The sequence below is a fragment of the Sebastes umbrosus genome, chromosome 23 (assembly GCF_015220745.1).
Source record: "Sebastes umbrosus isolate fSebUmb1 chromosome 23, fSebUmb1.pri, whole genome shotgun sequence".
NCBI classification, from domain to species: domain Eukaryota; kingdom Metazoa; phylum Chordata; class Actinopteri; order Perciformes; family Sebastidae; genus Sebastes; species Sebastes umbrosus.
The window spans coordinates 14,363,751-14,388,304 of NC_051291.1; the positions used below are offsets into that span (position 1 = coordinate 14,363,751).

General features: G+C 41.2%; 1 protein-coding gene across 1 annotated transcript in view; it reads right to left on the bottom strand.

Moving 5' to 3' along the window:
• The window catches only part of col7a1l (collagen type VII alpha 1-like), a 50,998-nt gene that overhangs the window by 22,793 nt on the left and 3,651 nt on the right, over positions 1–24,554 (bottom strand). The window contains exons 2-25 of the mRNA XM_037761211.1: positions 20,903–21,092; positions 16,349–16,529; positions 16,048–16,207; positions 13,106–13,199; positions 10,784–10,957; positions 10,354–10,514; positions 9,197–9,326; positions 8,964–9,080; positions 8,615–8,770; positions 8,026–8,142; positions 7,788–7,934; positions 7,575–7,694; positions 6,965–7,123; positions 6,274–6,387; positions 5,922–6,071; positions 5,301–5,438; positions 4,655–4,801; positions 3,925–4,044; positions 3,006–3,152; positions 2,125–2,388; positions 1,858–1,997; positions 1,294–1,417; positions 385–528; positions 61–248 (exon numbers count right to left, since the gene is read on the bottom strand). Of these exons, the coding sequence (XP_037617139.1) occupies positions 61–248; positions 385–528; positions 1,294–1,417; positions 1,858–1,997; positions 2,125–2,388; positions 3,006–3,152; positions 3,925–4,044; positions 4,655–4,801; positions 5,301–5,438; positions 5,922–6,071; positions 6,274–6,387; positions 6,965–7,123; positions 7,575–7,694; positions 7,788–7,934; positions 8,026–8,142; positions 8,615–8,770; positions 8,964–9,080; positions 9,197–9,326; positions 10,354–10,514; positions 10,784–10,957; positions 13,106–13,199; positions 16,048–16,207; positions 16,349–16,529; positions 20,903–20,978 (3,468 nt within the window). The 5' untranslated portion in view covers positions 20,979–21,092. The remainder of the gene's footprint in view (positions 1–60; positions 249–384; positions 529–1,293; positions 1,418–1,857; positions 1,998–2,124; positions 2,389–3,005; positions 3,153–3,924; positions 4,045–4,654; positions 4,802–5,300; positions 5,439–5,921; positions 6,072–6,273; positions 6,388–6,964; positions 7,124–7,574; positions 7,695–7,787; positions 7,935–8,025; positions 8,143–8,614; positions 8,771–8,963; positions 9,081–9,196; positions 9,327–10,353; positions 10,515–10,783; positions 10,958–13,105; positions 13,200–16,047; positions 16,208–16,348; positions 16,530–20,902; positions 21,093–24,554) is intronic.

The following is a 24,554-nucleotide window of genomic DNA, read 5'->3' on the forward strand; positions in this document are numbered from 1 at the left end:
TAATAACAAAGAAAGAAAAATAATGAGAAAGATGATATTTTTGCTTTGTTTGTGTCTTGCCTCATCATTTAGTTTGAACTCGGAGAGGAGTTCCTCACTACAGATGACATTGATAAATTCTCTCTCTATTGAAGGGAAGTCATCAAAGGTTGGTGCGTAGAAGAGGTTTTTGTAGCTGGTGGGTGCTGCTATCTTATTCAGCTCCTCAAGGTCTGCATTGTAAACTCCAACTGCCAGGACACTGACACCTAGAGAGAAACAGATTCAAAACATGATAATCCAGGTATTCAAAGTCTTGTTTATCACATATTTTCATTTAAAAAATAAACTCATAAAACTCATTAGCAACACCATTTTGGAGGCTTTGCAATTACGTTTACTAACCCAGAGCACGTGCAATTCTGGAGGGTGGCACCACATTATCCTGGGCCCGGCCATCCGTGATCAGAACCAGAACATGAGCCACTTCCTGCCTCATCCCTAGAGACTCCTGGAACAGTTCCTGCAGAACGTAGCTGATGCCTTTCCCTGAGGATATGCAAAAGAAAATAAAAAAATGAAACTTTTGAGAGAGTTTTACTCTGATAAATGCTAGCAGACTAAATTTACTCGTCTGAACAGCACTGTTCTGAGGTAGTACAGTGACGTTGCTAGGGACGTGCACCATATAGAGGAGTGTAAGCAATGCACGCCTTCAATCTATAAATCAAAGTTAATTTTTATAGAACCTTTAATAAAACATTACAGATGACTGACAAGATGATAATAAGATATAGAAATTGACTTGGGGACATCTAGTGGTGTGGTTGCAGATTGCAACCAACTGAGTATCCCTCCGCTCGCTCCTCCCTCTCCAAGACTGTGGTAACGTGAGCCACCAGTCAGGCTAAAGAGGTACGTTTATTTTTAAAGATATCTTCCATAAACAACGATGACTAATTCATTCATTTTCATGAATTAGTCATTAAATGAGAACTTTTTTCATTTATAAAATCAAGTTTTAACTGTTGATATCTACAGCATAAATCTCTGTAATGTTTATTGAAATACATATATTTATGACATACAGTTTACCCTGTGAAAATTGTCTTTGATTAGATTATCTCACATGATACTAGCTACATCAGTACTCAGTATTAACACATCTATATGGCAGCATATTTTCTGTTCACCATCATGTTGCTGTTAGAGGCTGTGACATCAACAGCAGGTTCTAAACAGTGTTATAGGAATAAGCAGCCATATGATGACAGGTGGCAACGTAGTGTGCACATTTGTGTGAGCGTCACAGACCTGTTTTGGTGTTGCCCCCTCCGTAACGCAGAGCTCTGAGCGCCCTGAGTACCGAGTTTCTGTCTTTGAAGTCACTTAGACGGAACTCAATTCGAGGCTCATCGCTGTAATGAACCACGGCTATCTGAGAGGAAATACACATCATCACAACATCATTTCAGTTTAATGTGGTGCTAATTCTATTCAATACTCCTGACACATACTACACATATTGAGAAAATGTTTGTTGCATGTTTATAGGCAGGTGCCTCTTCCTTGGCTGCCACTCTGTATTTGCCATGTGGCATTGTTCCATGTTTATCTTTTCTGCCAATGTTTGAGTCTGATTCTGTCCACTCGGTGAAAGAATAGCACATTATGTCCCTGCTAATGGTACTGGCTCGCACAGGAGTCTCACTGGAGCGGTTTGCTAATTTGCAGCAGCTATTATCATTTAAAATCACAGCAATCCACTTTGTAATTGTCCCACCACTCTAAACAAACTTACAGCCAAAGAGCCATAGCCTGACGACAATACCAGCTGGAACAAGATGAAACAAAGAAAGTTTTTACTGTAACACCGACCTGTGTGCCCTGAGGACCGATGACGGGGAAGTAAGTGGCCACCCGGAAAATGAAGTCCTTCATCTTGATAAAGTTGTTGGCGCCAATGCTGGAGGACTCATCCACTAAGAATACTATGTCCGCTTTGGTCTTACCACACACTGACAAAACACAAAGATTAAATGCACATTCACCATTTAATGTGTATAATAAGTCTGTATGATCATGTAGAAACTGTAGAATATTCTCAGTATAGATCATAAACATCTATTTATGAATAAACCATACCTGATCTTGGTGGAGCTGTTGTCTCTGCACTGCGTGTGGTTAATTGAAGTGAGGTGACTTCTGCTGCTTTGGCTTCAGTGACACTTGGCTGACCTGGAGGCTTCTTGGTGGTTATGGATCTAGTCGGCGGCACAGCGACGGGGTGCCGGGTGGTCCTGGAGGCTGTGTGAGCGATGGTAGCGTCGGTGATGGAGGCGGTCGTGAGACGAGGGCCGACTGTGGCTGGCACAGACTGGACCGTTGCCACCGGGCGATCTGGTCCCACTGAGATGCACAGAGCCATAACATAACTGATTAAAACAACTAAATCACACAGTAGCTGCTGCAGCAACAAAAAGGGATACAGCAAAGGGAAAACAAGGATTTTAAGGAGTGACTCAATACTGAATCACACAGAGTAGAAAACTGCAGGTGCAATGCTCGCTGTGGGTTTAAACTGAAGCTCAATGTACTTTATTGAGTTTCCCAAGCATTCCATAAACTGTGTGTATGGTCTTTCCTAACTTCTTAGTAACTACTAGCTGGTTTCAAACTTTACTAACCATCAGTTAGAGCTTAAGGAATGTCTTAGTTAGAATTTACTAATGTGTCCAAACAACCATGTAAACAGGAAGTCTCTGCATCATGAGCTGGAACACACATAACAATAAGCTTCCAATGGGATTTATAGAAGAGGGAACTCAGACTGTACCATTTTGAGGACAGAGAGGGGGGTGTCATTGTTTGCATACAAGATGAGTGGAAAAATATTGATACATATTAAGTGCATGTATATCCTTTGCAATCAATAAGCATATTGTACAGCATTGTACTGTAGCATGCCAGACAGATATTTGTGGATTATTCAGAGAGCTGATCAAACCATTTATGTAGTGTCTTACATATTCTCTGATACACGGTGCTTATAGGGCCCTCCACTTCTCCATACAAAGGTCTGATGGTAAAAATGTAGGTTCTTCCATACAGCAAATCAATGATCTTATAGGAGTTGAAACCAGGGCCCAGGGTCTCTGTTTTAGTCTCTAACACTGAAAAAAGAAACACAAAAAAAAGTTACTTGAGTTGATTTAGTTTCGAGGAATAACAATATAAATAATAACCTCCATATTGAAATACATTTTAGTCTACAGTAATGAATGGAAAGAGTGATTTTCAGATCAAGTGAACAAATCAGTATGTCATCATACAGTAATGTGTGATACTAATGATAAAAGACCATACTGCATTAAGTTGTGGTTCAGTGGGAATAGATCGATCGGAAAAATAATTATTAATGCCTGAACATTTACTGAGAAATGTCATGTCATGTACTTCAAAGTGGACACGATAACAACCACAGCAACAAGGTGTTATATCTATCCAACACAGCACTGCATCTCACTTATTGTTACGATTATTACAACCACTTCCCGTCAAAGAAAACTCATCGCATGTACGATAAAACATGAATATTACTTTTGAGAATTGTTTTTCTTAATATTTCCCTTTTCAACAAAAGAGTGTTTATTCTGAGACTCAATACACAATGCAATTACTTGTGTCATACTACATTTCCACTTCAAACCTTGAAGGACCCTGAAAACATATAATAATGAACACAAAAAAAGTCATATTGTACTTGGAATTTATTCAATTGACAAAATTGATTTCCAACTAAAGCCACTTTTAAACAAAGCAGTGTTTTTGACAGGGCTCAATGCGCAATGCAATAAAATTGAAACTGTCTGGGAATTAAACTCCTTGGGTAATTTACTTGACTGAAAAATTCATGAATGTTAACATGATGCTACTTTGTCAGACCTGATATGTGCCTCCAGGAGAGAAGGTATCCAGAAACACCAGCCACACGTGTCCAGTTCAGAATAGCGCTGCTGTCTGTAGTGTTCAGAGCAGTGAAGTTGTTCACTTTGGGAAGATCCACTGAAACAGAAAGACACACAAGAATAATGAAACAAATGAACAAAAAAAAATAAAGTCAAGGGCCATATCTGATGGATTTACTCAGCCATACAGTATGCTGAACTCATCGGGATTATTTTTATGTAAGGTAACAAGAGGCCAGGGATTGATGCGATGCAGAAAATTGAGTCTGCACCTCTTTGTGACCCAACGAAAAAATAAAGGAAACACTGAATTTGAAAATGACAATGATGATAATGTGGATCCAATGCATCTGGCTCAATAAGGTCAGTATCGCCCCTGAAAACAATCATTATCTTCTCAACAAACACTCAAGGTCATGTCTGCTCAAGGTTACTTTAGCAGAGTGAAAACTGTGGATGCTTAAACCAGAGTCTCCGAGATTGGTCTCAGTGTGTAAATACTAGTTTACAAGATGGTGAACTTTGATAAATTATACATTTAAGGTGGCAATTCATTACTTGAAACGATATGATATCATTAAAAATACTACGGACACATTTATACTATCAATTTGTGTTATGTATAATTGTATAACTATCTCCCTGAAACCTCTGACTGAGAGCACATCTCATACTGTTCCTCACTGTTTTGGGCAGGCAGGACTCACAGGTGCGTGCAGTGAGTAGGACTGGGCTTCCCTCCCTGTTGCCCATCATGGTGGACACCTGGAGCTTATAAGCCGAGCTCTCCCGCAGCTTGTGGATGGTGAAAGTGGTGGAGGAAGCAGACACCACGTGGGACTTCTCATCACCCCCTAGAGCAGGAAATATTAAAATCCAACATGAAGAAGAATAATAAGAGTGTAAAACAATACAGTTGTGTGCTCAATTACAGATAAAACTCGATTGCAATGAGCCACAGGAGTCTAAACGGTGAAAATTTAGGAAATAAGAATAATTGCCAATCAAACAAAATTGTAGTAACAAGTTGTTGTGATTGAAAGATGATTAAAATACAAAAGAAATGTTTAATATCTTTAGTCAATAAAATTGAATATTATGTTATTGGCTTATTGGTTGAAGTGCAGCTAAATTAAGTCAATGCTTAGCAACACTTTGTACTGGTTTAAATGCCTGTGGGTGTCCATTCATCAGGTTTTAAACTCAACCAATTAGGTTGTATTTTGTAGTACACTATTCTGTGAATGTACATCAATACATGCATGTATCCATGTGTGCACACATGCATGGATGTACAGTATGTGAGTATCAGGGTGTAACTACACATGGTTGACAGGATATGTGGTCTTTTACCCAGGAAGGGGATCCAGGTGATTTTGTACCCAGAAGCCCCTGGTGTTTTCCTCCAGGACAGAGTGAAGGAGTTGACTCCGATGTCCACAACCTTCACCTCCCTCACTGCCTGGATTGGCCGTGAGCCTGAGACAGCAGCTGAAAAATAACACCATACAACCCCGTCAAGTGATTTACTAAGAAAAGAAACACAACAAAAATCACATTTTGGAATAAAATGTATATAAAAACATCATTAAATTTAGTGTAATCCAAAATCTCTGAGCTGAATGAGCTGGTGTGGCTTTATTTACACACCCTATCATTTGTCGGTGTAATAAACGTAGCAATTGGAGCTTGGTGTAACACTCTAACTTTGACAGTGATAAAATGATAGCAGCTCTGCTGACTTGGACTCAGTGACACATAGTACAAGTGACAACAACAGGAACTGTGGTTAAAATGGGAAGACCAAAGTACATGACTTGTCAGTCAAACAAAGACATCAAGAGGGTGCCGGGACACGGGGTGAGGAACTTCGCCGTCCCTACCCATTTAATTACACTGGGGTGCACAGCTGCACAGTGCTATTTAGATTTAAAGATGAATCATGATCAATTCAAATAACGTCACTTCCTGTACCTGTGAGCTGAGATAAGGAGATTTCTGGTCCCTCTGAGTTGCCGTACACTGCACAGATGGTGATTGTGTAGGTGAACTGTGGGTTCAGGTCTTCGATACGATGGAAGAGAACACTGCGGTCCAGGTAATGGGACTTAGGGCTGCTATCACCTGCAAGCATGCGGGCACACACACACAGATCCACAATATTACATACACTTTTTAGATACAAATTGAATGTATAGTCTTTAAAAGGGCCGACAGGTTGTCTGACAAGTACACAAACAGAAAGTTTGTTTGATTGACCTGTGAAAACATACAAATATTCCCCATATTGGGGTGGAGCAGAGAAAAACATGGGTAACTATATCACCTGTGTTCCAAGAGAGTTTGTACTCAGTAGCTCCAACAATGGGACTCCACTCCACATCTATGGAGGTGCTGGTGTAGGACGACACCTTGAAGTTGGACACATAGCCCAACGGAGCTGAGACGGAGGAAAATGGAACATCAATAACATGTATTTGTTGTTGTAAATACATTGTGAATTGCAGAATTTCATCTATAATATGCAATAGAAAGATTCATGCAATTATATATCAAAAACCATAATGGCGACTCGAGGCTTCAAAACAGCAGTCCACAAACCAATGGATGGCGTCAGGGTAACTACGTCCACTTCTTAATATGCAGTACATACACTGTGACATTACCGCTGGGTACAAGTACAACAGAGCACACTTCTGGCCACTGAAGCTTTCACCCAGAGAGGGCAGTGTAAGACCATTTTTCACTAACTGAACTGATATTTTATGAATGAAAAGGACAAACAATATTACACTACTTGAGCTTTGTGGCACAGAAGAGAAGAAAACTGTGCCAAAATAAATAAAAAAGTAAAAATCAAATCCCTTTAGACTTTTGTTGTGAAGTCTTCAACTTGAAAATACAGCATACTGGCACAACTGTGCAGTCTACCAATTGTGTAAGTCCATTATAACCAGCCCTAAACCTCAGTGGTACTTCATGGGGGTTGTGGAGACATATTTAATACTGGTACTCACAAGTTTTGAAGGTAGCACTGATACCAGGTCCCACCAGAGATCCAAACAGCACATAGAGAGACAGGACATACTCGGTATCATGGGCTACATTCCTCAGCTGGTACTCTGTGGTGCTGCCGTTCAGAGCCAGCTGCCTGGGACGGTCACGACCAACAAACTCTGAAAACAATGTTGACAGTACAGTCACATCACTCTTCTGGATTATTCCTCAGTGTCCTGGCATCCCTCTCAACTCTGGCTCAGCATTAGAGCCCCCTTCTCTGGAAACAACATCCTCCTCCCTTTCCCCCCAACATTTGTATTTCATCAAAGAGAATCGCCATGCCACCTGTCACATCCCTGTGGCTGACTGGCAGGGTGGATGTGTCCAGCGTAACAGAGGTGGCATTTCAAAAGCTCTTGTCAGAGTGAGTCTGTCACTGGTAGAAAGGACACGCATGCATACACATATACAAAAGCAAACGCCCTTTACCCGAAACTTGAAGTATAGGAGGACATCATTGACATCATTTAAGAGTGTACAAGAGTTATGAGATGTATCACTAGAAGAACCAGTATGGACATACTTTTATGGTGTAAACAAAACAGAAATGCTGAGAGAGTAAATCACCTGGGGTGGGTCCCCAGGCCAGTCTGTATCCTGTGGCTCCTGGGACGCTGTTCCATGAGATGACAGCAGTACTGGTGCTCACAGCAGACGCCTTCAAAGTCTGTACTGCACTGCTTTCCACTGACACACAGAGAGAAAGACAGAAAGGGCATCTTCAACTCTAATCAACACTAATCTAATCATTATTCTTCCTAGAAAGCGTCCTATAGTTACATGTCTTGACTTTGGTGGTGGTGACGGGCCCCTCAATGTCTCCAAAGATGGGGTTGATGGTGACAATGTACTCAGAGGCGGAGTGGAGGCCCTGGATCATGTAGAAGTTAAAGTTGTCCCCGAGGTTTATGTTCTCTATGTGGCCGTCTGAAAGACACAGAGAGGCACAAACCAAGGTTATTTTCTATTTGCTACACCCCTTGTGTACTATTATGTAGCAACGAGTGAAGAGCAGTACCTGGGGATTGCCATGTGAGACGGTATCCTGTGGCACCCTTAACCGACGCCCACCTCGCCTGGACAGTGTCTGTGGTGGCGTTTTGGACCAGGAACTTCTGAACTTGTACCAGCTTTACTGTGAAACACAGACACGCACATAAACACAAATTCACACAAACACACAAATTAGATATTTCAACTTAGCTTATTTAGTGATAAAAAAAATCACAGTAATGAAATATAAGAAACATACAAATCTCAATCAATTCAAATCAAAGCAAAACCTCTAGAGATATTTCTCTAGCGTACCATGAAATAGAGATAAATGAGAGTCTTACTGTATAAAATAGACCTAATGCTGGTATTTTCTTCTAGAACAACAGCACCATACTGTGGATACATTATGGTACTACACTTTGGCGTTTACTTCCTTGTGTTATAGCTTGTTTCATACTCTATTGTTGATTGGTTACAGCTATCCAAGTTCCCTTTCTGTCAGTGTTAAGTCAGTGTAGAGAGTTACATGCAGTAAATAAAATGAGTGTGAGAAAGTTGGAAAGTAAACTAATATAATGATGTTTTTTTTTCATCAAAGCTGATAAACTTACATGTCTTGCCCACGATTGAAACCGTTTCACTTTGTCCCTGGGGGTAAACAGCATAAATACTGATAGAATACTTCTTATCCTCCTCCAGGCTGTCAATCACGTGAGAGGAGGTGTCTCCAGGAAGCAGGTTCTCATACGTAAATCCTGGTCGGTTGGCTGCAGAGCCAAAAACATGCAGAAGAATCAATACCCAAGAATGTAATGCATTCAAACAACTATACACCTTTACTAACAATTTAAAAAAAAGAAAGATTATGATGATGAATACGGCAAAACCAGACATTTTATGCTGGTCTGCAATGTGTCTGGTGTCAAATAATAATAACTGCATGGTGTAATGTTAGCATACATCTTGGGATGAAGATCTTGAATCCGTTGATCTTCCCTAGAGGAGGCGTCCAGCCCAGGCGCAGAGAGAACAGGCCCTCCTCAATAACACGGAAGTTTGACACCTGAGGCAAAGCGGCTACAAGGCAGAAAAATTGTTGCTCAGGGAAGCGAGGTACAGTGAAAACTTAAACAAATGTGCAGCAGTATTTGTGTATTTTCTAAAAGGTGTATGCACTGATGTGTGACACCCACTTGTCTGGAGGGTGGTTGTTGCAGAGTCTCCTATGCGGCTGGGGTAAATGGCGTAGACGGTGAGGGAATAGTCTGTTTTGGGACTCAGCTCCGTCACCACTGCTGTGCTCACATCTGCCTTCAGATCAATCTGTTGCATACAAAGAAGAAGGCAGGATGACAGGAGCTTAGTGTGTGTGTGTTTGTGTGAGAAATAAAGTGCAAGAGAGAGTGAAGTGAAGAGAAAGATGCACCTCTGAAACGTGGACTTGAATAAGTATCTTGTCTTAAACAAAAATATTTTTATCTCCACTTCCTATATAAGTGGCCTACCTCAGTAAACCACCAGCATCCTTATGCTTTGTTTACACTCTCCATTATATTCAAATTAGGTGGCTCTTTTGGTATCGTAGCATAATTCTCTGTTTGTCAAGGGTACGCCTGCAGTATTATCATGAACACAGCAGCGTGGATATTTTTGGAGAAATGGGCTTCATGCTGATCCCATTAATGCAATATTGTCGCGAGCTTTGGAGAGCTACACGGATGGAATTGCACAAATACCTCAGGCTGCAATGAGAGATGACTCACTGCTTTTTAGTTCAGTACACGTGCTGCTGGTCACAGAGGTGACATGCAGTTTTTGGTCATAAGCAGCTCTGAGGATGAAGATTTGAGGGATGCACTGTGTTGCAGGGTTATTATAGTAAACCAAAACTGAAATTAAGATGAAAATAAGCAATGAAAAATATTTTTAGTAAACTGAAAAATAAATAAAAATGATATCCTTTAATAAAAACTAAAACTAAACTTGCATATATTGCCTAGGTAAAAAACTAATAAAAATAAAATAAAAATGAGCATAAATTCATTTCAGTTTTAGGTTTTTTGGCTATAATATATCACTACCGAAAAAAAGGGAGACAGCATCTCCTTCAAGTGTCATAAAATTGAATCACAGAAATTGACTAAAACTAAACTTTTCTGAAAAACTGAAACTAAACTAAAATGAAATTGAAAAGTCAAAACTAAAATAGAATAAAAACTATTGAAAATTCAAAACTATTATAACATTGCTGTAGCGGATATTTTGGGGGAGGAAAATAAGACTTTTCTCTGTTACAGTCCAGCTCAATAGCGACACGCAACAATCATCATGCACATGCGTAATCCCTCACCTGTATCTGTTGTTGGGGCAAGTGTCCACTGGAGCTGAGAGGGTAGACCAGGAGACGATATCCTGTGACATCACCTGTGGCCTGGCTCCACGTCAGTCTGAGGGAACTGTGGGCCAACTCGCTAACCTGCAGGTCTCTGGGACCCACCACACGCTCTTCAACTATTTGGAGAAGAGGGATGGGATGTGAGAAAAAGAACAGGGAACATAAAACATGCAAGTTGGTCTGGATGTAAAATTTGTCAGCAAGATAAATCCATCTTAGAAAGAGTGAAGTGAAATAAGAGAAAACTATTAATCATTTTTTATTATACTTTTCAATCTGCAATCCATCAATATAAAAATGCAAACAGCTGTCAGTATGAGGGAAGCTTTTAAAGGAAATCTAAGTTTGTTATAGAGGCTTTCATGCTGCATGCGTACTGACTCACCAGGTGGGGAAGTTTTCACAGGAAGTGGTGGTTCAGAGGCAGTGATACACACTCTGCGGGACAGCTTGGGAAGGATGGTTTCAAGGAGAGAGTAGTCAGTACCCAGTAATAGGTGCTCCTCATGTGGCTCGGACACGATCCTCCTCAGCTCTGACTCATCAGCTCCCCGAACACCTGGTCACAGGATAGACAAGAAAAACAATCTAGACAAAGCAACACGCTTAGTTCACTAATATATGACAAGCCAGATAGAAACAACCTTTCAAAGACAATTAACATAATGAATGGCCGGCTACATAAGATAAGACTGCACAAAAAAAACCAAGTGAATAGCAATTATGTGGTGTCACGTCATTCCTATGTTTGACATCTTCTTTTTGCATTTTCTCCACATACTTTCCTGCAGACACCACTAGGGGGAGCTCTGGCAATTTGGGTGATTTATTTCCAATCATGAAAAGATGTACACACCCAAACACATACATACTGCAGACATACACAGGCTTAATCAAACGCTCTCTGGCACTCATCTCAAGATATGGCATTATGTGTGTTTGTCAGGCTCAAGTTTGTGGAAGTGGATTCTGACAAATAATATAAAGACCAAATCAGGGCTCCGAAAGTGGTACTGTCTTAACCCTCATCCAAACCGACAGGGGTCCCCGCAGTCATCTCACAGTTGCGTTATTTAATATCATTCCAATTTTTCATGACTTTGTCAAACAATTTGTTCCTAATGATGTTTTGTGTTTTTATTTTAGTTTTAATTAATGATTTTTAAAAGAGCAATGTATTGGGGTCCTATAGGGGACCCCAGTCAAAATCACCCAACAGATAGATCAAATGTTTGGCATGGGTCCTAATTTAAAGTATCACACACTATCAGTGGGGTAGGGGCACTCTGTCAGTCATTTTGAAGGAGAAAGATTTCCTCATGTGCTCTATGTCTATTTTTTGTTTTACACAAAATGCAAATGAATTTCCCAAAATAATAATTAATTAATAAATCGCAAATTAGTCGCACATTAGTAATTAATACTCTTATCAAGCGGACAAATATGCTGCTTTATGCTGATGTATGTACATTTATTATTGACTTGCCCCAAACTGCATGTGATTATCATAAAGTGGGCATGTCTGTAAAGGGGAGACTCATGGGTACCCATAGAACCCATTTTCATTCACATATCTGGAAGTCAGAGGTCAAGGGACCCCTTTGAAATTGCCATGCCAGTTTTTCCTCGCCAAAATTTAGCGTAACTTCGTAGTGTTATTTTTTTCCTCCGTCGTGACAAGCTGAGCAAATTTGCGTCAATGCGTTATTATCGTGTTAACTTTGACAGCCCTTTTTTCTTCAGATGACATTAATTACATAACAACATAATAATGTTTTGAGAATAAGTAAGTTAACATTTTGCTATGATGGTTGTTTCTTACAGTAGTTTATTCTTGGGGTCCTCCAGGGAACCCAATCAATAGTCCTTGTATGTTATATAGGTTGGCAGGATGAGGGTTAATGTAATGAATACATTTTAATAGAAGCAGATGACCATGCTGTAAGTCTTTTGGGAGATTTGATTCACAGTAACAGCTACCTGAAATCTGCACCTGAACAAGATACATGTGTATTTGTATGTACAGAACATACATGTATCTGTATATATGTGTTATCAGTGCTACACCGGCTCAACAGGCATGTTGGTTTTACACAAGTACACAAGATGCATGTGGAGCTCCTCTGCGGGAGTGATGAACGAGAGGAGCAAGCCTCGGTGTCAGAGGTGCAGATGGAGGACACCGAATCGCCTAATGAAAAATGGCTGCGATTAGCAAACCATCGGCTAATGAGCAGTAATTATTGCACCGCTCCCAGCTGAGGGGAGTAAGTTGTGGGCTTGTGTGCTCATGCGTGCGTGTGTGTGGGTGTGTAGGAAAATGAGGGTAAGATATGTGTAAGTACACTTGTGGGTAAACAGCGGTGTGTATTCATGAGTGGGGGGAAAGGTGTACCGTAGGATAAAGACGCTTTGCTGAGGCAACACAGTATCGAGAAGTGAACTTTTATATATACAGTATAGGAGCTGAATACATATTTAGTAGTTGTTATGTTTGCGCATACATATACAGTGCATGGGCGCACTCAGACAACAAGAATCTCTCACACGCTCGCAAATACCCACACTGAATCCAATGAATTCAAATGTATGACATGAATTTCTGACTGCAAACACTGCAGATAAGCTGGCAGAGCTCGGATAAAGTGTGAGGGGCCGCTGCAGTGGGGATGTTGGAGGAATTCACAAAACCAGCGTCCACACTCACCTACTGCAAAGAGAGAAATCCCATTGTCAGCCACGGCTCTGGCTGCGGCATCGATCTGATCGTCTGAAGGTCCGTTTGTGATCATTACGACAATCTGTACAGAAGAAAATCAGTTATGCAAAATCATTAAACATAATTTAACAATATCTCACTCACGCAATGATCATTATCAAACAGTAACTTGATAATTTGCATAATATGGTTAGTTTTAGTAGCTCAGTTTTTACCTTTGATTTTGTGAAAATGTGTTGAAATTTGATAAATCTATGGAGGTTTATCAAAAAGAAGATCCAAACAGCTCAAAAAGCCCCCCATGGACTTTTGACATGGTTTGACTCATAATTGAATACGTACTTAAATAAATCAAACCCAAAGACAAAGTGGAATTCAATGACGCCGGCTCGCAACAGACACTGATAATTTTCCCATTAAGGAAAATTTACTCAGTTCATTCACAGTTCATCCTTCAGTCAATGAAGAAAGAGGGGGTGGAAAGCATCAATATGAGAATGTAGCTGCCTTTTCTGCATGTGCACAGCCTGTACAATTCAATACATCAGCCTAATCCTCAATTCTCTGCCTTCCCACGTCAAGTGTGCTGCAGCAAGATGATTCGCACGCACGCTGGATAGATAGAGAGGTGATGGGAATGCTAACCAGCTGTGTTATACTGAGACTACACTACAGTGTTAGACCGTCTGAAATTTAGCTGACAGAAATGGAGAGCAGTTGGAAGAGCTTTTAGATATTTAGACGATGCACTTATGAGACAAGTTTAGTTAAAGGGTAACTTTGGTATTTTTTAACCTGGACCCTATTTTCCCATGTTTTTGTGTCTAAAACACTAATGGGGGACAACATTTTTTGAAATTGGTCCAGGATTGAGGGATAACGCTGCAATCGGCAGTCATGAAACGAGCTGCAAGGGCAAATGAGCAGCATTAATGTAATGTTACATTCACTAAAAGTGCTTGTTTTTGCCACCAACAGGCTCGGATTGTTATCATAAATATTTGACAACATTATGGAGGGGACCCTACAAAGAAATAAAAAGTTTTTCTTACCTTTCGCTTGGTCTGGTCTGTTTGTTATTGTGTCCAAGTCTCGCTCAAGTAGAAGTCTCGTTGTGAAAACTGAATATCCGTATACTCTGGCTCAAATATACCTGTATACGGGCAGCCTTCAAATTCAAAGACCTAATCCACATTGCAGAAATCATCTTAATATTCAGCTATGACATTGACATCTTTTAGGTAACCCTAAGCTACACTTTCTGTACTCCAACACAACAATCTCTGCCCGGCTGGCACTCGCGTATCCACCATAGATGTATTCCACGTTTCCACCGTTGTCTTCCGGCAACACGTCACCTCGCCAGATTTCACAACGAGACTTCTCCTTGAGCGATACTCTTTCCATAATGTTATCAGACACTTAGAATAACAATCAGAGCCTGTCACGGCAAAATCAAGCACTTTTAGTGGACGTAAATGACGGTGCCAGGTTGCCCCAATAGCAAATTATTACAGCTCGTTTTGCAGCTGCCGTCTACAGCGCTCTCCCTCAATACTGGACCAATTTCAGAAATTGTTGTCGCTATTAGTCAGTTAGACACAAAAACATGGGAATATGGGATCAAGGTTGAAAAATCAGAAGAACCGAAGTTACCTAGTTATTAACTAGTGCCATTGGGTTAGAGTCCAAAGTGAAGACCAGTGCCAATTTGATACATAATTATTGGCAATGCAGGTTAATCTTCATCAGTGAGTATCTTTGGATGACCATCAATTGGGCTTGTTGCGGTGTGTCTGGCACTAGTCGTCGCTTATCGACAGCCATTCAGCCGATTGAGCGTGTTGAATCTGTGACAGAGGCAAAATGTACTGCATCCTTCCGCAAGCAAAACAACAAACCAAAGCATAGCGAAATCCGTTGCCACTTGTGACTTTCTATCTCAGTTGGTATCCCAAGCGTAAAGCAAGACCGTCAGATTCACAGTGGTGTGAAAATGGCAGTTTGTTTTGTTTGTTTTTTCCCCCCCACAATGTTCTTTGGAGTACAAATACAGACTTCTCTCTAGTCATTTCCTTTCACACAGGGCCAGAACATTAAATATATACATTGGTGGCCAGCTGGAAGCAGTAGTCTTTGCAGCGATTCCACTGTTGCTTGTGTGTCCATACTTTGTTCTACGTTTAACAAGATTTAAGCCCTTCAGTTTTTAACAGGCGTGGAAGAAGTTCAAGGGGATTTTAAAGTGATGTGACCTCTTTTACCTTTCCTCTGGCTTGATGTTACCTACAGGAAGTGTAGTCAGTTTTTGGGGCTGTTTCAAGGGTACAGGATGGCCTTTCTATGCAATCCCTATATACAGCCCGTTCTCATTCCCAGGGTGTCAAATACTGATGCTATGTCACGGCTGTCGGCGTTTGATATGATGACGTATGAGATGCACCGGGCTTTCCAGTAACTACAATGTAAACCCATCCACGGCAAGAGTAAACGCTCATAGAAAGTGCTGCGGTGACGTAGTTTAAAGAGCAAAAGAGACACACATTGCGGGCGGGAGGGGAGGTGGATGGGTCCAACAACACAGGGCTTTCATCCAGTAGACCGCTGTTTGTGTCCAGTGTGTTAAGTTTCACTTTCACGTTACAATCAGCTGTTCATTCATGTCCAGTGTTCACAACGTTCAGATTCATTTTCACTGTAAAAATGTAGTAATTTTAAGCCCAATCATGTTGTTTTTTACTAAACCTAACTAAGTGGTTTTGTTGCCTAAACATAAGCAAGTGTTTTTGCTTAATTCACAACATTAAACACATATTGACTGCGACCAAAAAGTGACGCCTAGGAGTCTGACAAAGCGTCAGTATGTGACGAGTTGGGGCGAGAATGTGTTGCTATATGGCAGACAGATCTCCCCTGTTGAAGCATCGTACCTTTGGGGCGTGGTCTCGACTTATGACGGCGCTGAAGACGTGGTCAACCAGAAACTGGAGGGCATCGCCAATCTTCCTGGATCCACCCTCATAGGGAAGGGTTCTGATGGCTCTGAACACCTCCTCCAGTGAGCTGTAGTCTGTCAAAGCAATCCGCATCCTGCAGGGAAAAGATTACAGGGAACGCAAAACTGGATCATGTAGAAATAATGAAATAAACATCGGTACATGTGTATATCTTGTTTGGTTTCTCTGATTAGAGTTTTGATATGTTGTGCCAGTGTTTGTATCTGAGTTTTACCTCGGGACATCCCCAAAGACAGTGACTCCAAAGCGGACCCCCTCAGTTCCCATCACGCTGTCCTTGAAGGAGGACACGATGGTTGAGATGAAGTCTTTGACACTGGAGAAGCTGGTCTGGCCCACACTCCATGACTCATCCACCAGAAACACTATGTCTGCCTGCACCACCGTTCTGCATGCTGAGGGAATAAGAACAGGTGAATTAGTGTGTGCACAAACACCAAGGACGGATAGCTGTATGCTCTTGTCCTAACCTTTTATAATCAAAATTAATTTGGACAATCCAAGGTTAAGGTTAAAGGGTTAGGCTGGTAATCAAGCCATATGTTTTCTTCCTACACCGACCACCAGATAGCAGTCTTGTTCCATCACAATGAGATTTTTCCTTTTACTTGCTTCTGTCATGCAGCCAGAGCACCGCACAAATCCCCATGAATGTTTAATGAGACACAAGTGAGCCAAAGAGACTATCAATATTCTGAGCACTCCAGCAATAAAACTTTAGTACAGCGATGAGGAACGCTTAGAATAATAAGGTAAACACACCCAAAATCAGGGTCAGTCCCCTCGCTCAGGCAAACAAAACGCATTTAACATAAGGATCTGCAGCGTTTGGCAGGATTCACACTCACACTTAATGTGGAGTTAAAAAGCCAGACGCACTAAAAAGGTACACTGATGCACACTCACGCATACATTAGCTCTTGCAACTCAGATGCACACGCTTGCACACATTCCCACCTACAGTAGCAAACACACACACAGAAATCTGCTGCGTGTGCAGGCGACCTCCGAGTCAATATTCTGGCATTACATATGCAATAAACCACAGTGACGACAGCATTGATTAGGCTCGTGAATAAGAGATAGGCACCGCTGATTGTTCTATAAGCGATAACTCAGCTCCTCTGCTGTCCTCTATTTCATTACAGGGCTTCCCAGCCTCTATTATCTCGCCCCTTCTTCCTTTGGCTGCAATCCCAGGATTCACTGGGGGAGACATATGTCTCCAGCCCGTGGCGACCTAACATTATGTTCTCCCTCACACACCTATACATCTCTGGCCACACACCAGGGAAACAAAATATCTTTGGGGATGCCATTTTGGAGCCTTCTCTGGTGCTGAGCTACTATCTCTGACTACAATGGGAGTTTTAGTGTCATATATTTAGATTCACCACTGATGCAAGAGCACAGTTAAAACCACTGATGCAAATTAACAGGATACAACGATGTTCATCCTAGGCAGCCAACAACCCTTGCATACACATGTGGCTGTTCCATTTATTGGGATACATTTTCTACTCCATAGATTTCTGTAAAAGCCCATAAAAGATGATGGAAACTTTAAAGCAAGGAAGCAACTGGCGGCTGGTCTCTGCCAGACAGACACAGACTGGGGTGGAAAACAAGATCAATTACCCAGAAGTTTGTCTGTCTGGGCTGGCAGGCGAGAACCACGTGGCAAGGGATAAGGAGACAACACATGCAGAGGGATTAGGAATGGTTTTCTTGAAGGTTATCTATGCTGATATCTCAAAGGTTGTGTGTACACCTGTTAGACCATTGATTTACGCCTTAGATGTAGCTCAGTGGATTCAGCATATGCTGCAGAAAATTTCTGCCAGTGAAAGAAAATGCCTGAGAAATAATGATGCACTGCTGCAATCAGCTCCAACAAGATCAGGAGAAGAGATGTAAACCATCAGAGAGCACGGCTCAAAGGGCCGTCAGGTTCACATTTTGTCCAGACGAATGAATGTAAAAGTTCATCCGAGAAGAAGAAGAAGAAGAAGAAAGTATTTCAGTAGATGCATGAAGCTACAGTACAAAGAGTAGGACAGAAATATTAAATGAAATGTGTCAAATGCACTGTCATTCCCCCCAGGATCTGTTTCCAGTGACATGTACCCGCCCCCGTTGGGACAGTCAGTGGATGTAAACAAGCAAGTCAGTCAACTTGCCTCAAAATGTTGTGGTTCTAATTTGAATTCAACGCAGTCCATGATGTAGCTGAAAAGTCATAGAGAGAACCACATAGCCAATTGAAGGAGCAATGTGTAACATTAAGGGGGATCTATTGCCAGAAATAGAATATAATATTTATAAGTATGTTTTCTTTAGTGTATAATCACCTGAAACTAAGACTTTTTTTCGTTACCTTCGAATGAGCAGTTTATATCTACATACGGAGCGGATCTTTCTACAGTAGCCCATGATGGACAAACCAAACAGTGGCTCTAGAGAGGGCCATTCATGTTTTCATGCCGGCCACCGTAGTTCATCTACACTTAAAACATAGTCCTTATTAGAATCACCTCATTGACCTCTGCATTTAACCCATCCCGGGGAGCAAGTTGGGGGTCAGTGTCGCGCTCAAGGACACTTCGACATGCAGACAGGCGGAGCCGGATATCGAACCACCAACCTTGTGGAGAAATTTCTTGTTTCTGAACTGTTTTTCATATATGTTTGGTTCTTCACTTCCGTCGCATCACCTCATCACATGTACTTTATTTTTAGAGTCAGGAATTACTATGTCATGTTTTAATAAATATAGATTGTTTGAGTTGATTTGAGTAACAGAAAAAGTCCACATGATTCTGAACTAAAGAGATCATTTAGTCCAGTGTTTCCCAAACTTTGTTTTTGGGCACCCACGGTTTCAAATTGACAAACCATCGCCACCCAATTCACTATAGGCCTCATCTATAAACCGTGAGAGGAGAGAATCTGTGCGTGTAATGAACGTTCCTGACCATTTTTACTGCCATTTCCCAATCACCTTATAATATCTTGAATAAGTATCAGCCATTTCAAAGAGATATACATTTTTGTTTTATGCATGTGTCATTGAAAACATATACACATGTTAAATACTTTATAAATGAGACCAAATAAATACATTCAGGCGGAGTTAACAGGCTCTTGTTTTTTTACTCTCATCAGTAAAACAAACAGAATATACACTAGATTCAATGTTATCAGTAGGCTACAATTATCAGAACAATACGAACATTCAGGCTTCCTCATGAGGCTCAAAGCTTTACTGTAGATATAAACCGTAAATAAAAGACGATGGAAGAAATTCTGCTAATTTATTTGGCGACCATGATAAAATCTCCTGATCCACCTGTGGCTCCCGACCCAGTCTTTGGCTGGTTTGACTGGTCTAGAAGACTCAGAATCCTTTGTAAATTTGTAGGCTTGTGTGTCTTGCATTATTGCTTCCTATAATACATAAAATAGCAGGTTGACTGACTCTGACCCCCTTTTTTGCATCTTTCTAGGGTGCCTGCCCAGCAACGGCAGAATCAGAAAGTTATCAACTAGCTGGTGAACATAATGGAACATTTAGCAGCTAAAGAGTCTCATATCACAATATCAATATAACATCGATATATTGCCCAGCCCTACTGGATGTGTAAACAGTTTGCCAACATGTTCGCCACGTTAATAAGGTGATACGTCGTCAGTGTTGTGTTTACTGCTTGATTTGTTGTCATCATGGCTGACAGGTTAATTAAGTGCCTATTATATTTGCACATCCAGCAGACATGGAGACAGGTTTATGGCCACCTGACAGTCACTTTGTGGGCTGTAAAACAAAATCACTGACTTAAAAGAGGCTAAAAAGCTCCATAGAGCTGTATAGTTTGATGATAATCCTCTGAGGGTTCCTCACATAGCACATTTGATTCATAAAAATATAAATTAATAGAGCTTTAAGGTGTCAGTCGGCTTATTAATTTGAAATCGACCACATGCTCCTTCTTGTGTGTTATATGAAACGCCCCAGTAGGCCCTCAGGGTTGCTACAGACATGTGAATTAACACTGTCTAGATTAAACAATGATAGCAGTTACAAGAGAGCTGTAGCTTCACATATGGCCTTGGGCTATTTATATCCTTCCATAATTCTGCCCAACAACTTTACCAATCACTTTCTGCCAACCACATCCCAGGTGGATGAAAATCTAACTTTTGATTGGCTGATTGACCTTTTGGCGACATCCAATAGCACCTGAGGCGAAGGTTCTGTATCCGGGAGATGGGTTTGACAGGCTGGCAGACAGAGTGCTGTACTGTACATGAGGCGAGCAGATGTTTAAATTCCTAGACACAGTCTGGAGAGAGAGAGAGAGCGGAGCTGGGCTAGTGTCTGCCCCGTGTACCAATCCATGTGTGGAGATTTAATGATGGAGCACTCGCCGCACAGACTGTGTTCATTGAGCACCTGCCCTTTCTTTGGCCTGCGCGTCCAAGGCATCTAATTCATAGACCTGTGCACACTGCTGACAATTACGCATATGGTGTTGACTCAGAAGTGATGGCGCCAAACTGATGGCGCCATAAGGCGGTATAACTTGGTTGAATAACACAGAGCGAAAGAAAAAGGGTGACTGAGGGAATGAGTCACTGACTGAAATCTTGAATAAATTAATGACTGAAGAGAGTAAAAAAAAAACTTTAAGGTGCTATATGGGGAGTTGAAAACAATAAATGAATGAATCATGTGTTTGAATGTATTCTTTGGGTGTAGGACTGTTACCTTCAGCTTGTGCTGTGACGCTTTGATGGGAGAGAGAAAGGGACAGTAGAAAGATCCACACAGAAGAGCGGCCCATACTCTTCCTATTCCTCCTTCGATCACCTGCTCCTCCTCCCAGTTCTTCTCTTCACGAATCCCCTTCTTAAACTCCACTCCACAATCATCAATTCCAACTCATCTTTCCTCTTATCTGAAAGTAATAGAGAGAGGGAAAAAGTCATTAGAGGCACTCAAAGATAAAATATAATCAGACATTTTTAATTTGTAAAGGACTCGTGTTTCTTCTGCAGAGTCATAGAGTTTTTCTTGCATACCTCCTAACACAGTGTTAAATAAATGTATGCACAATGAAGGATTTCTTGGTATAAAATTTTGATGTACACTGCAGGCTATCAGACAGGCTTATAACACATAATACATGTCATGTTAATGAAAGTTTCATGACACTTGGACGTGTGCAACTGAATCTCAACGATCACCATCTGCAATTATAAATCCAATAATTTTCTTTTTTATTTATTGTTATTATAATAATTTAGAGGGACAGCTCAGGTTTAGACAGTTTGGAGACAAAGCGAGAGAGGCGAGTTTTGAGATAGTTTGGACATGTGCAAAGGAGCGATGCTGGGTATATCGGGAGAAGGATGCTGAAGATGGCCAGGCAAGAGAAGAAGACGAAGGCCGAAGAGGAGGGTTATAGATGTGGTGGGGGAGGACATGCAGATGAAGATACAGAGGACAGGAAGCGATGGAAACAGATGATCCGCTGTGGTGCCCCTAACGGGAGCAGCCGAAAAAGAAGATAATGTCGTACTCCCATCATTATGTGTACAGTCCCTGTAAACAGTTTTACAACAGATTCCAATGACGCCATGGAAATAAAAGCATCAAAAAGGCTTTTAAACTGTCCAATATGAACCCAGCTATTAAAAGCAGTTACTGGGAGGTCTAAACATTATGAACATTAAAAGAACATTAAAAGTTATTACCTCAATAATACATTATGACTGCAGGTTGACCTCGATGCATGCCACTGTTCATAAATAGAACCATCTTGCGATGGAATCACACCAACCGCAACGCCAAATTGGGCCAGGGACTTAAAGTTGGGGCGGCCAAAGGTCCCTACCCAATCAGCCCGTTCTCATTCCCAGGGCGACGAGCACCGATAATTTGTCACGGCCGTTGGCGTTAGATACCGCAACACAAGGCACTCTTGAGCGCCAACAGAAGACGCACCAAACTTTCCATTAACTACAACGTAAACCCATCCGTGGCAACAGTAAACGCTCAGGGAAAGTGCTGTGGTGACGTACTTTAAAGAGTGAAAGTCAAGTCACATTTTTACTTTACAAATGTATTAATTTTAACCATGATGTTTTTTCGTAAACCTAATTAAGTGTTTTTTTTTTGCGTGAACAAGCAAGCGTGTTTGTTTAACACACAACATTAATCACGTGTTTACTGCGACAAAAAAGTGGTACCAAGAGTTCTGACAAAGCGTCAGTATGTGACGAGCTGGGATGAGAAACTGTTGTCCTAATTTCCTACCCCATTACATCCGGCGCCCTTTCTCGAACCACACCCATCTTCAAACTCGGCCTTCATTTTGATCTCAACTATACACCTGTACAATTTTGTGACTGTATCTTGCACAGTTGCGACACTATCGTGTTGACAAAATCTGCCCAACATCTGGCAAAGTATTCAAAACCACCTATGTGGTAGTTCCCAGTTGGTGTCTCCAGGACCATATTTGCCATGATGGCACACACAGAGACTCACAAGTTGAAAGCAATACCCTGGCTGGTAAAAATCCTTTGACATCAATTGAATAGAAATTTGTTACTATTGCAGCTACCTAGCTAAAGTTACATGAACCTCATGCAACGTGCAACTCGCTGTTGCAACCAAGTTGTGTTTGTAATCTCATTAAGCCCAGTTTCATTTTCACACAGATAAAAAGAACATGTCATATATAAATATAAAAGCAATCATACCAGTGTGTTTTTACTTACATGTTTCTCCAAAATCATAATGTCAAAAAATAACAAACTAACAGCTTGGCTTGCTTTCCCACAGGTACAATAATAATACATGTGAATAACTAAAGTTGTGAACATGGAAATGTCAAGTGTCTCATCATACATAATATAGTAAGCTTCAGGACTTGACAGTTCATAAGTGCTGCCACGCTTTGATTTAGACTACTTTTAAGTCAAACTATATGCTGCTCTGTGAATATGCTTTTAGGACTGAAGACAAAGCAGTAGCTACTGGAAAGCTCTCAGTTAAAGTAGCTTGAAGGGGAGAGACGCACAGTCCTCATCAGTAAATTCAAGAGGTGTGACAAGGTTCAAGGAATATGATTCTAAAGGTGCAAAAGATATTTGGACTGGTCAACCAAACCTCAGGACGATGTGCACCTGACCCAGACTGAGGATTACCTAAACTCCCTGAGGGCCTGAAATGCCCTAAAACTCACACTGCGGAGGTGATTATCTACGGAGCAAAGGCCGAGGCAGCAGGGCTAATCACATCCGATGTGTGTGTGCATTGCACTTTTTGCCCCATGGCGAATTGCAGTTTCCACCAGCCCTCTCTGTTATGTTTTGTGTTTCACTGTTTAGCCATAACATGTTGACACCATAGCAGATTTGTGGAAAAATGTCACCATGTGAATTATCTGCAATCCAAAATGTGGTATTTTTTGCTTATACTGTACATATGATCATGTTTTTGAAGTCTTCTGGATGTGTGGGATGAATAGAGACAGTCTTTGGCAGCGTTTCAAAGAAATGATGGTACAGTTAGACAGATGAGTCTCACTGGTGACAGCGCAGTTGTTCTTCACAGCAATCCACTGTAGACGGAGGGAGAGTATTAGCTGTCCCGGAGTAAATGGAGGTCCAGTAACACTCCGGGATACAGAAAATCCTCCTCTTTTTCTTCCTCGACAGACAGAGGAAACTTCAGGTTAGCATGAAAGAGATTAGCCCCAAGGCTACGGCTTTTCACTTGGCATAATACACCGAGTGGAAGCAATTCAGTCCCTTTGAAATGCTGCAGCTTCTTTACTACCATATTATCTCTCATGGAGACGTGAAGCTTGGAAAGTGATATTTAAAAGCAAGTATGGAAGTATACTGCAATGATAGTAACATACTTTAGTATCTTTACTGCATTCATGCTGCTTAATGATCCACTTGGAATGCAGCCAGAATGGGTTGAGTGTTAAGACCGTCCCTTAAACGTATACTGAGAACCACAGAAACGTATCAATAGAAAGAGCTACAAGAACATTCAGTTAAGTGAGCATAATCAATGCCTAAGTAGAGTAAATCCAACACTTAAATCGCCCTGGCAAAGGAATCGCGCAACAGTAACGGATTATCCCATTTGAAAATGAATGAACCTCCATCAGAGAGCAACACGTTCAACGCATTAACTGTGATCTCGGGAAACGGTTTGTGCTGTTATGTTTTACATTAGCTCGCTAACTCCCACACGAGTGTGTGAGCATGTGTGCCCAAGTGTGTGAACTGTACGGGCATGTGGTTTTGCAAATTCATAAGTCTAACATCAAAGAGAGATCTGCCCGCACTCAACTAGTACACACGAGATGAAAATATAACATATTTCTTTTGGCTTT